Source organism: Epinephelus moara, chromosome 17, assembly GCF_006386435.1.
Source record: "Epinephelus moara isolate mb chromosome 17, YSFRI_EMoa_1.0, whole genome shotgun sequence".
Lineage (NCBI taxonomy): Eukaryota > Metazoa > Chordata > Actinopteri > Perciformes > Serranidae > Epinephelus > Epinephelus moara.
The window spans coordinates 29,316,844-29,329,234 of NC_065522.1; the positions used below are offsets into that span (position 1 = coordinate 29,316,844).

Below are 12,391 nucleotides of genomic sequence, written 5' to 3' on the forward strand. Positions count from 1 at the left end.
TGTGATTCTGTCATGGATGATTTTATTTTGAAAAACGGGAAAGGAAGGTGTTGAATAAAGCCCGATGTAGTTTATCTGCTTCATATAAATTATTTTTATATTTAAAGCTTTGTATTTTATTCAGGTTGCGGTTTATTCTGGACAAAATTAATACATTTTTTACGTTGTTGAAAAACCGGAAACGCTGTAAGGCGCGCTGTCTAACTTGACACCGTAGAAGAAGAAGGGGGCGTGTTGCTAGTTGTTAGCCTGGCTGCTAACTGCGAGCTAAAGTTGACCGTACTACTTTCACTTTCTGACCGTGCCTGGGATGAGTCGGGCTTCCTGGAAAACGAAACTAGACGCTGTCATTGCTGTGTTTGACACTCGCTGGATCATAGATGTAGATATTTAACACTCTTCGGCGCCGATATTTACAACTTGTAGCCGGTGGCGTCTTAAAAATTGAACCACTACACAGTCACACACGCAGGTAGCGTTGCTTCACCAGCTAGCTTTTAGCGGTTAGCCCCCCGCTAGCATGGACAGCGGCGGAAGCATGCAGGGTAATGAGGAGAGGGGGGCAGAGAAACTAATGGATTCCTACTTGAAATCAATCGGTTTGCATCGGAAGAAGATTGCCAAGGACGGGTCGTGCTTGTTTCGGGCTGTCGCCGAGCAGGTAAAGTGATAAAACTTGTGGGAAAAGCTAGTTTCAAACTAACGTTAGCTTGTTGGGCACAGGTGAAGAGCTGGGCTTGGTCGGTTTGTTGTGCTCATGCAGGGCAGCAACTGTGTGGTCATGTTAGCCGGATGAAAGTTAGCTTAACTATGAAGGTTGACAGCATGTTTCAAAAGCTGACAGTTAACATTTATTAACTTTAATCACTGAAACACTTTAATTTGAGTCTTTTCTAAATTGGCTTTTGAATGTAACGTAGCTGAAGCGGTATGGGGGAAAGTTACGTAAAGTAACAGGGTTGTCAGCGGGTTTTAAAAGCTTAAACATTTATTAACTTCAGTCTAAAACACTTAAAGTTGTAACTTTTCCAATTTGACGTTTGTATGTAATGTCGATAAAGATGTACGAAACAAAGTTTGCTTAGTATCAAGGTTGTATCAGAGTTTAAAAGTTAACCGTAAATATGAGCAAACTTTAATCTCTTAAACATTTAAATTAGTATATTTTCCAATCTGACTCCTGAATGCAACACAGCTAAAGGTTTATGGGTCAAAATAGCTTAAGTAAGAAGGTTGTCAGCAGACTTTAAAAGCTAACAGTAAACATTTATAACCTTTAATATTCAAAACACTTAAATTTAGATTTAAAACACTGTGTGGATCAAAGTTACTTCAAGTTACAAGGTTGTGCAGTTAACATTTAGGGATGCACAATATTGGATTTTTTGCCGATATATAACGACTCATTTGACCGATAACTATTCTCGATATACCTTCTTTATTCTCCACCTAATTTTAGTGATCAAGTCTCTTCTGTAGAGGAATTAACATCGTATTACGTATGTACGCTCATATCGTGACAGCCCACCAGCAGATGGAGGCATGAAATATCGTACTTTTTAATGTATGTAATATTTATTTATTGTGCAAATTAAGACAAAAAAAAGTGTGCTAATTTTGATGTTTCATTCTAAAGCCAGTATCATGTTATCATGCATCCCTATTAACATTTATAAGCTTTAACGTCTGAAACACTTAAATTTGTAACTTCTCTAAATTGATTTTCGGATGTAATGTAAAGCTGTGTGGATCAAAGTTAGCTTAAATCAGACGATTGTCAGAGCAGTTCAAAAGTTAACAGGAAACATTTATAAACTTTAATCTGTATAACACTTAAATTTGTAACTTTTCTAAATTTATTTCTGAATGTAACGTAATGCTGTACAGATCGAAGGTAGTGGGTGGAGTTCAGAAGCTAATGTTAACGTTTATAATTTGTAATTAAAACACTTAAATTTGTAACTTTTTAAAATTTATTTCTGAATGTAACGTAATGCTGTAACAATCGAAAGGTAGTTTAAGTAACCAGGTTCACAGCGGAGTTCAGAAGCTAACATTAACGTTTATAGTCTGTAATTAAAACACTTAAATTTGTAACTTTTTTAATTGACTTCTGAATTTACGATAGATAAAGCTGGATGGAGTTAAGTTAGATTAAGGTTGTCAGTAGGCTTCCGCTAGCTAACAGTAACTATTTATAACTTTAATCTCTAAAACAGCAAACTTTCTAAATTGATTTCTGGTTGTAACGTAAAGCTGTTTAGATTAAAGTTAGCTTTAATAATAGTTATAGTAATAATAGTAGCTTTAATAGGTAGTCAGTGAAGTTCAAATGCCAGCAGTAAACATATATACACTTAAATCTTTGGACACAATTTGTAACTTTTCTAAATTGACTCCTGAATGTAATGTCGATAAAGCTTTATGGATAAAAGTGAGTTTAAGTAAGAAGACTATCGCTGGAGTTTAAAAGCTAACAGTAAACATTTAAAGTAAACTTTAATGTCCAAAACACTTAAATTTGTGACTTCTTTAAATTGAGTTCTGAATTTATTGTAGATAAAGCTGTATGGATAAACGTTAGCTTAAGTAACAAAGTAGTCCACGCAGTTCCAAAGCTGACAGTAACCATATATGAACTTAAATCTTAAAAACACTTAAATTCGTAACTTTTCTATAAAAGTTCTGAACGACTGTCAATAAAGCTGTATGGGAAAAAAAGTTGGCTCAAGTAACGAGGTTGTCAGTGGATTTCAGAAGCTAACGGTAAATATTTATAAACTATAATCTCTAAAACGGTTAAATTCCGATCTTTTCTAAATTAACTTCTGAATGTAACGTTTTTCAAAGCTAAAGGTCAAAATTTTTAAACTCTTATCTCTTAACACTTAAATTTACAACTTTTCAAAATTAATTTCTGAACGTAACGCTAAGTTGTTTAGATAATTTAGCTTCAATAAAAGGTTGTCGGTGGATTTCAGAGGCTAACAGTTAACATTTATAAACTTTAACCTTTAAAATACTTCAATTTGTAACATTTGTAAAGTGACCTCTAAAGGTAATGTAGATAAAGCTGTATGGATAGAAGTAGCTTAAGTAACAGAGGTTGTCAACAGAGGTCAAGAGCTAACAGGAAATATTTATAAACTTTAATCGCTAAAACACTTAATTTAGAAAAGTTACGAATTTGACTTCTGAATGTAACGTAAAGCTGTACTGATAAAAGTTAGCTTAAGGAACAAAGTTGTCAGCAGACTGTAAAACAGCTTTATGAATGTAACCCAGGTGTCTACAGGCCCTTAAAGTCTTAAATTAAGTTCTAATAATGTAAAGTCTTAAAAAGTCTTAAATTGTCTTAAAATCAGATTTGATGGGTCTTAAATATTTTCGGTCACATTACCGCAAAAATTCCTCCAGCCCGACTGACCGAAGAATTGCAATAATAAGTAGCATTTGTGACAGTGATGAGATTTTGTTTTCGTTTTACATTAAACACGTTAAACTCACCCAAATTGTTGTTGTTTTTCCTTACTGGTCATTTTGAACTGACATCACTTGGAAAGAGTATTTACGTAGGTTTGGGTTTTAAATTTAATATAAGGTGGTATTAAAAAGGTCTTAAATAGTCATACATTTAACATGGTTGTACTCGTAGACACCCTGGTGACGTACGTAAAGCTGCATTGATAAAAGATAACTTAAGTGGCTCATAAGGTTTTCAGCACATTTATAAACTTTAATCTTCAGGACACTTAAATTTGTAGCTTTTTAAAGTTTACTTCTTAATTTAAGGTAGATAAATGTGTATGGATAAAAGTTAGCGTACATACTACTACTTTGTTTGAATATTACAATGTGTTGGTGTTGACCTTTGACCCCGTTTAGGTGCTGCACTGCCAAAGTCTTCACACTAAAGTTCGGGCCAAGTGTGTGGAGTTCCTGAGGAAGAACAGAGAGAGCTATGAAGCGGTATGTACACTGTGACTCACACCTGATCAGACAGGTCTCTCTGATGTCATTAAATAGTTTTATTTTGGATTGGAGGAGGATGTTTTGTTATGGTTGAACTATAGGTAATTTTGGTAGAATGCTGTGCACCAACTCTAGGCAATTATACAACCTAGTATTAAAATGAGTCCCTGATTCAGACCAAAGGAGACATTTCTAGGTCTGAACGCACCCTAAGTTATTGTAAGTAATTGAATATCTTTGGGTTTTGGACTATTGGCGAATAAGCTGGACAATTTACGGATGTCATCTTGGATTTTAGGAAATTTCTCATTATTTTCTGACATTTAAAAGAACAAAAAGAGATGAATCTATAGGAAATAATGATCGTTATTCTGCTCTTTAAACTTTAAAGATCTTTGTTAAATGTTTTGTAGGAACATATTGTGTTGGAAAATAACTATAAAGGAGCATAACTGAACAAATCCAAGGGACTCTTAGTGATAGCAGCAGTTTAAAAGCTCCTCCCTGTGAATCAGCAGAGCCACAAGCAGCTGATTATGAGATTCAGAGGTTGCTGTGAGACGTAATCGATCGTCGATCAGGGATAAATGTAGAAATCACAGATGGTGCTGTAGCTGGTGAGGTGGCACGGCAGGTTTGTGTGACTTGTTTCATAACTGAGGTTGAGGGTGAACTGAAAGTAAAAGCTCTCGTGGTTGTTTTATGACGGTGATATAATCGCACCGCCTCAGCTCGCCCTACAGCCTGGCCTTACTACATCTCCCAGAATGCAGTTCAGTCTCTGGCAGAGCAGGAGAGCAGGGCTGTGAGCTGGCTGGTATTATTCTATATTTTCCTTGTCGTCCGTGATCAGACCGAAACTAACGTCAGTACTTACTGACTTCCACCTCAAGCTCACTGGTTCTTAATAAAGACAAAGATCTTTAAAAAAAACACATCATGAGTTTATACTTTTATTTAAAATGAATGAATGAATAAATAATTTGTTTTAGCTAACGTTAAAAGTAGGGACGAAACACCTGTCTGCATACATGCAGCTCTGAAATGACAAATAATTGTAGCTTTTAACACACGAGATCGGTTTGTTTTTAACTTTTACAAAGTGAATTTGAAACTGCTGAGTAAATATCTTTTTAAAAATGTTTAGAATTTAAGAAAGCGTGCATTATTTCTGTATTCTTACTACACTAACTGTTTCTCTGAAGATTCAAAGTGGAGTTACTTACTGTGTTGAAGACTTCAAAGCCGAGACTTGAGACAAACTGGACTTTAAATAATAACGTTGTCCCTCTGCTGTGTTGCAGTTTATCGAAGGTGACTTTGAGGATTACCTGTTCAAGCTCCAGGACCCGCAGGTAACACAGAATCAGTGACTCTGGTTTATTTACTGAAATATTTTATGTTCTTGTGTTTGCTCTGTTTGCTGGAGCTGTTTGTTGATGTATGAATAACTGATGTCACTTTTTTGGGCTTTGTGTTTTTCAGCAGTGGGTGGGCGAGGTGGAGATCAACGCGCTGGCCGTCATGTACAAGTAAGAGTCGTGTAGAAAAAGTTTGAATGAATGAAAGTAGAAATAGTGATTTTTCTTCTGTGGCTTCACATGAGACGGGATGTTGAGGTGCAACTGTAGACTGGATCATGTTTGACCATGATCTTGGAGAGATTCCTGATTTTAGCCACATGAACCAGCTGACCTGCAGCTGAGAGTGAAACTATATCAGATGTATCAGATATTAGCTCATGTTGATTTCGATGGCAGCAACACATCTTAAAAAAAAATTGGGTGAGGGCCGTGGTTACCATCGTGTAGCTTCCCCTCTTCTTTTAGCAACAGTCTGGGAAGTGAGGACACCAGTTGCTGGAGTTTTGGGAAGAGTAATCAATTAATAGCTCCTTTTACGCTGCCAGATTTTTGGCGAATGTTGGGCCGTTTTGCCGGCATACTGCGAGCGTTTAGACACACAGAGGCGGATTGGCGAGTTGATCCGAGGTGCCCAATTTTCCGCCTCGTAGGGTAGACATATTATTGGAACCTTTTGGTTTAAAAAGAACAAGGCGGCCTTCCGCAACGGGAGGGGCTGTTGATGACTTGTGGGAGGAGCTGTTGATGACGCCGCACGTGCGACCCACTGGCGGTGGATAAACAGGAAACAGCTGATAGCAGGAATTAGCGAGCAGCTAGTAGCAAGAGGGAAACACAAACCTGACAGACACTGTAAAGATGAGCAACTGGGGAGACAAGGAATTGCGCGCCCTCCTTGTCCTCGCAAACGAAGAGGCCATTAACCGTCAGATGACGGGGACGGTGAAGAACGGGCCGACTTACGAGAGAATCGCCGAAGGACTGACCAGCCGCGGCTTCCCTCCCACGTCACTGTTTACGTCACACGCTGAGCTACATGTTTTGTTACTTGCTCACGCCCCCCATTGCCCCGAAAAAGACGCATTCTGTATAAACAAAAGTAGGTAGGCGCCATTTTGCTGCGCTCCTCGGTTTTGTTTTTATACTGCCAATGCTGAAAAAAGACTGACTGGGCTTTCCTTATGATGCACCAAATGTTTTCTAGTGGTGAAGGGTCTGGACTGCAGGCGGGCCAGTTCAGCACCCAGAGTCTTCGACTGGGAGGCCATGCTGTTGTGATGGATGTGGTGTGTGGTTTAGCATCGTCTTGCTGAAATGTGAAAGGCCTGTCTGGAAAGAGACGTACTTTTCAGTATTCAGCAGTGCCTTTCCAGATGTGTAAGCTGCCCACGCCATAGACATTAATGCAACCCCATACCATCTAGGGATGGACGTCGAAAAGATTAAACGTCCGCCCCTCGCTAGTCGGCACCAGAAATATTAGTCGGTTAAACCAATTAGTGCTTCAGTCATGCACAAGGCCGTTTTACATTCATATCATATGCTGTTTATGTTCTGCTGTGAATGAAATATGTGTTTATGAGATTTGCAAATAATTGCATTCTTTTTTTTATTTACATTTTACACAGCGTCCAAACTTCACTGGAAGTAGGGATGCACTTACTGTGATGTTTCTAATCCCCTCTCTGTACGTGTGAATGTGTTCTTCTCTCTGTAGGAGAGATTTCCTGATCTACCAGGAGCCAGGTAAACCAGCCGTCAACATCACAGACAACAACTTCAAGGACAAGGTGAGACTTTGACTGTTTCTGTCTTTCTGTCCCCACAGTCCATTAGTTCAGCTGCAGGTTGTTTAAAGTTGTTATTTATATTTCCCATCAATTGTTTTTAAGTGGTGAGTTTGGAGAATTGTTTTTATTCATAAAATTACTTTGGGATTAAATGTTTCCCTCTTGAAAGAGAACATACTCAAGCCCTATTCGGACGGGATTAGTTTTATATAGGGGCGTGGGGTAAAGTAATAATTACCAGAGATTTTAGTCTCTTCCGAATGTGCCATGTCAGTAATCATTACCGCACGATGTCAGTAAAGATTACTGCGACTTTTACCTTTTGTAAAAGGGTCCTGGACAATTACCTCAGGTAATACTAATCCCGTGCAAATAGACCAGCAGTAAATATGTGTGTTAAGGCTGTCAAAAAAAATTTGAAGTTAGAAATATAATCATATATATATATATATTTATTTAGAAATATATTCATATATATATATATATATATATATATATATATATATATTTTTTATAAGTTCAAACCTAAATTTTATAATTCGAATATCATTAATAATTAATTAATACTATCAATGACGTTGTAAATCACGGCAAATCCCGTTCGGGTGGAGATGGCTCGCGCACAAGCCGGGCCAGAGAGGGACGCAGCGACGGAGGGAGAGGCGCCGACGGAGGAGCCCGCTGTGCCAACGCCAATCACTGCGCTTTCCGCGATGTGTGACCTGTTCGGGGAGACATACAGGGAGAGTGTTGCACCTGCTGCCTCCCTGCCTACCCTTTTTGATGAAGAGATGAAACGTTACCAGAATGAGACACCACTACGAGCCGACCAGGATCCACTCTTGTGGTGGAAAACTACGCACTGAAGTATCCAAACATTGCTCAAATAGCGAGGCAGAGGTTGATCATACCTGGCACTTCAGTGAGGTCAGAAGGGGTGTTTTCATCCCAGTGTCACGTTCATATTGCGTCAGCAATAAGCATGTTATTTTTTGTGTTTTTTTTGTAAAAACAAAACAAAACAAAACAAAAAAACAAATAATAATAAATTCTAATATTATTCGAACTCTACTAAATTAATTTGAAAATATTCAAACTCAATTTCCTGGTGCTTCTGACAGTCCTATCATATGCACATGACGGCAGGAGGGGACGGCGGTGCGTGAATGGATTTACCCTCCCACTTGTGGTAGTTTTACTGATATTTCTTATCCTGTGCGAATCGGCCATTAATATTACTGACGTCCTGTGGTAAAGTGACATTACCCCATGTGCCCATGTAAAACTAATCCCATCCGAATAGTGCTTAAGACTTCTCTCAGTGCTTTCAGACCTAGAGTCGTCTCCTTTGGTCTGAATCAGGGACTCATGTTGTTCCAAAGTTGTATAATTGCCTAGAGTTGGTTCGTGTTCTCACGGCAGCATTTACAAGAGGACCAGATCAAATGCCTTGTGTGAGAAAGCTGCTCTTGATTGGTCAGAATTTCCATGTGGGAAAAATCCAGGAAGTAAAGCAAACGTTGAAGAAGAGTACACTTGCAAGATAAATGTGACACTTTCTAATGTCACAATGGAGGGACAACTACGCAGGTTGATTTTAGCGCTGCTCATCATATAACATGTTTGTGCTTTAACCCAAACAATGTGTCATGGGACTGCAGTTGGTTCAGATCCAGGTCGGAACACGTTCTCACCACAAAGAGTTCATTTGTAACCGGACTGAGACCACCTCTTCAAGAAGGTCTCGGTCCGGTTGTTTTGGTGCACACCTGAGTGTGATTGCTGTGTTCACACCTGCCCAAACGAACCACACTGAGGAGGCAAACAAACTTGAGTTAGATTGAACTGAACCAAACAGGGCAGGTGTGAAAGCACCCTTATTCATTGAGCACCCAGTTTATGAGGTGCAGGCTGCAAAAAAATGTTATTTTAATTAAGAATTAGCAGTTGTTTTTTTCCCAGAAACTATTTAAAACCAGTATGTGAGGTCTTCAACAACATTTTGTTTTTCTCTCTCAGGTGCGGTTGTGTTTTCTGAACGGGAATCACTACGACAGTGTGTATCCCATCAACCACATCAAGGACGCTGCTCTCTGCCAGTGTGAGTGTTTGAGATTAAACTCAGAAATCGTGAAATGTTCTTAAACTGATACTATACTGAATATGATACCAGCACCAAAGTGCTGTAAAGTTTGATTCATATACACATTAAACACACGTTAAACACACATTACACATTAAACACATGTTACACGTTAAACACACAAACAAATGTTAAACACACAAACACATTAAACACACGTTACACGTTAAACACACAAACACGTTAAACACACGTTAAACACACATTAAACGTGTTTGAAATTGTCTTTATTAACACAAGTACACAAATCAGCTTCACTATAACTCGCAGCATTCACAGACAAACACTTGTCTTTACTATAACTCGCAGCATTCACAGACAAACACTTGTCTTTATCTCGACACATTTTCCAAACAAATACAACATGCTAACGTTATTAGCACAAGCCTATGGCATTTTACATTGTATAAATTAGCCTAGCGGAGATTTCCTCTGCTCATATGAAGCCAGGATAAATCACACACAAGACTTAAAATGCTATTTTTGTGGAGGCTTTATTGTCTTCACAATTTATTGTTTCTTATCTGTTAAATTAAAGTAGATACAAGTTTTGTTTCCACTGAGGGAAATGGTTTCAGCTCACAGAAACAGACAGGAGGTCTGCGTCGCTGCAACGTGTGGTTACATTTCTGGGAAAGTGCACGTCAGGTTACAGCGTCAATTCAATGCAGAAGTTTAAATCCGGCTTTAAACAGAAAGAGGAGCATTTATATTTTTGACAGTATTGAAAATCACACAGTCAGGATTTCTAAATACCCTGGTTTTGTCTTTGTGGGGCAGAATGATCTTGCACTCCTATAGGTCGTGTCTTTCAATGTCTCATCAATGAACTGAACCATCCTGACTGTGCGTGTGTGTGTCCTTGTGTGTCTGTCAGCCATCTTGTACGAGCTGCTGTATGACGGAGTGTTTAAAGTGGACCGCAGCTGTCTGGGTCTGTGCCAGCGGACCGGTCGATCCACTGATCTCCTGAGTGACGACAGCATGAACGCCTGCGTCAGCAGCGACGAGTCCGACCTGGACGCTGGAGAGGCGCTCTGGTAGGAAACTTCCTCTGAACCTTGAAAAGGGTTTCTATTTGAATAATAACTCCCATGTGCCGTACATACTGAACAGAGTCTACTCGTGTGTTCACACTGAATGTGAAGGAAATCTTTGCGTCACGTTACTCGTTAGTTCAGCCGCTGGAGCGTTTTGTGGAGTACAATGTAGAGCGGTCCTGCTAACGGCTAATTTGGTTTACCGTGAAGTAGAAGTGATAGCTGGAATCAAGTGATGTGAACACGATTATCACGGACGCTCCGTGCTCTGTCACATCACCACCTCACTCCTGTAGTTTACACAATAACAGACCAGCGTACATCAATTAACGCATTTCGCAACTCAACAAAAGAAGTTACACAAGTCACAAATATATATTTTCAGACCTTGCCATGTAGCGCTGTGGCTTTGCTCACTTTGCTTTTCTTACTGAAGGAAAAGATCTGAATATTTCTTCCACCACTGGAGAAAAAACGAATGATTTGTGTTTTTATGATTCAGGGTGGAAAATGGAACGAGCACGATGGCTGCGAGAAACCACAGCTACAGGGTAACAATCAAACTCCTGACCTGTACACACCTGCTACACTACCTTTGTTATTTTATCACTGATTAACTCTGTGTGTGTGTGTGTGTGGGTGTGGGTGTGGGTGTGTGTGTGTGTGTGTGTGTGTGACAGGGTCGCGGGCGTGGTCGGCACCTGCCTGAGCGGGTGAGACGTTCACTGAACCCGACTCTGCTCAGAAACATAGAGTACGACGTCTGGCACAAGACCAAGAGAGGTAACACACACACACACACACATTGTCTCTATTCAAGCACAAAGTTCTGCTCAGTCAAACAGATGATTAATTGATTAGTTTATTCACACAAAATGTATCAATCAGTAATAATCAATGCTGCTGTTGCCGAGCATGATGATTTTCCCACATTTTAGTTTGACGAACTGAAGCGCAGGTCTGTAGATACGAGCAGTTCAAGTCAAATTTAAAAGGCAAGAGAGACACAGCGGTGTGAAAAGCAGCAGAGTCATCAAGTTCAGTGGAACCTCGCTGGCCACTTTATTAGGTACACCTTGCTAGTTCTTGGTGTCAGACACATTCAGAGTCACTTAAATCACGTTTCTTCATCATTCTGATGCTCAGTTTGAACTTCAGCAGCTCGTCTTCACCATGTCTACATGACTAAATGAGCTGCTGCCATATGACTGGCTGATTGCGTTAAGGAGCAGTTGAGCAGGTGTACCTAAAAAAGTGGCCAGTGAGTGTGCAATAAATTACAAACATTAAAATATATAAATCAGTCTGACAGAGAGATGAGGGCGAGGTAGAGTAGTGTGAGCTGCGGGTGAAGAATTAATCCGTCATAAAGAGAATAAATGATTAAAATATGTTCTTTTTATTTCAGCTCAACAGAAGATGGATTATTGTATCGCTGCTGGGATGCAGTTCACTGTCGGAGACCGCTGCCAGGTGTGTGTGTGTGTGTGTGTGTGCACGATGTGTTCAGGGTCGTCTGTAACATCCTGTTTCCTCCGGTGCATTTTGCACATTATTTGTTTACACTGTGTGACCTGCAGGTTCGTCTTGATGGACGGAGCTACATCGCAACCGTCAAGGAGGTTCCTCCCAACAGCGGCCCAGTGACTGTGCACATAGAAGAACTGGGAAGCAGGAAGTAGGTCACACACACACACACACACACACTCACACTACACTGTAGGCTTTTCTGTGTTTGTACATCCTCCTCTCCTCAAGTCTTGGTCCCGCCCACATGTGAGCGCAGCAGGTGAGGAAGAGACGCGAGGAGAGAGGAGTCAAGGCAACAGGCATTTAACAGAATAAGACAGAGTGAGCCGTCATTTTTAAGTGACATAAAGTACATTCATTCATTCATTCATGGTCATGGGGGGCTGGAGCCTGTCCCAGCTGACACTGGGTGAGAGGCAGGGTTCACTCTGGACAGGTCACCAGACTATCACAGGGCTGACACATAGAGACAGACAACCATTCACACTCACATTCACACCTACGGACACTTTAGAGTCACCAGTTAACCTGCATGTCTTTGGACTGTGGGAG

The 12,391-nt window shown here is 39.9% G+C and overlaps 1 protein-coding gene across 1 annotated transcript in view; it reads left to right on the forward strand.

The window, feature by feature from the left end:
* The first annotated feature begins 256 nt into the window (after nt 1–256).
* The window catches only part of otud4 (OTU deubiquitinase 4), a 25,101-nt gene continuing 12,966 nt past the window's right edge, over nt 257–12,391 (forward strand). Inside the window, exons 1-11 of the mRNA XM_050066465.1 lie at nt 257–661; nt 3,886–3,969; nt 5,277–5,327; nt 5,458–5,504; nt 7,054–7,126; nt 9,146–9,227; nt 10,147–10,309; nt 10,812–10,860; nt 10,990–11,092; nt 11,718–11,782; nt 11,890–11,987. Coding sequence (XP_049922422.1) covers nt 521–661; nt 3,886–3,969; nt 5,277–5,327; nt 5,458–5,504; nt 7,054–7,126; nt 9,146–9,227; nt 10,147–10,309; nt 10,812–10,860; nt 10,990–11,092; nt 11,718–11,782; nt 11,890–11,987 — 956 coding nt within the window. The 5' untranslated portion in view covers nt 257–520. The remainder of the gene's footprint in view (nt 662–3,885; nt 3,970–5,276; nt 5,328–5,457; nt 5,505–7,053; nt 7,127–9,145; nt 9,228–10,146; nt 10,310–10,811; nt 10,861–10,989; nt 11,093–11,717; nt 11,783–11,889; nt 11,988–12,391) is intronic.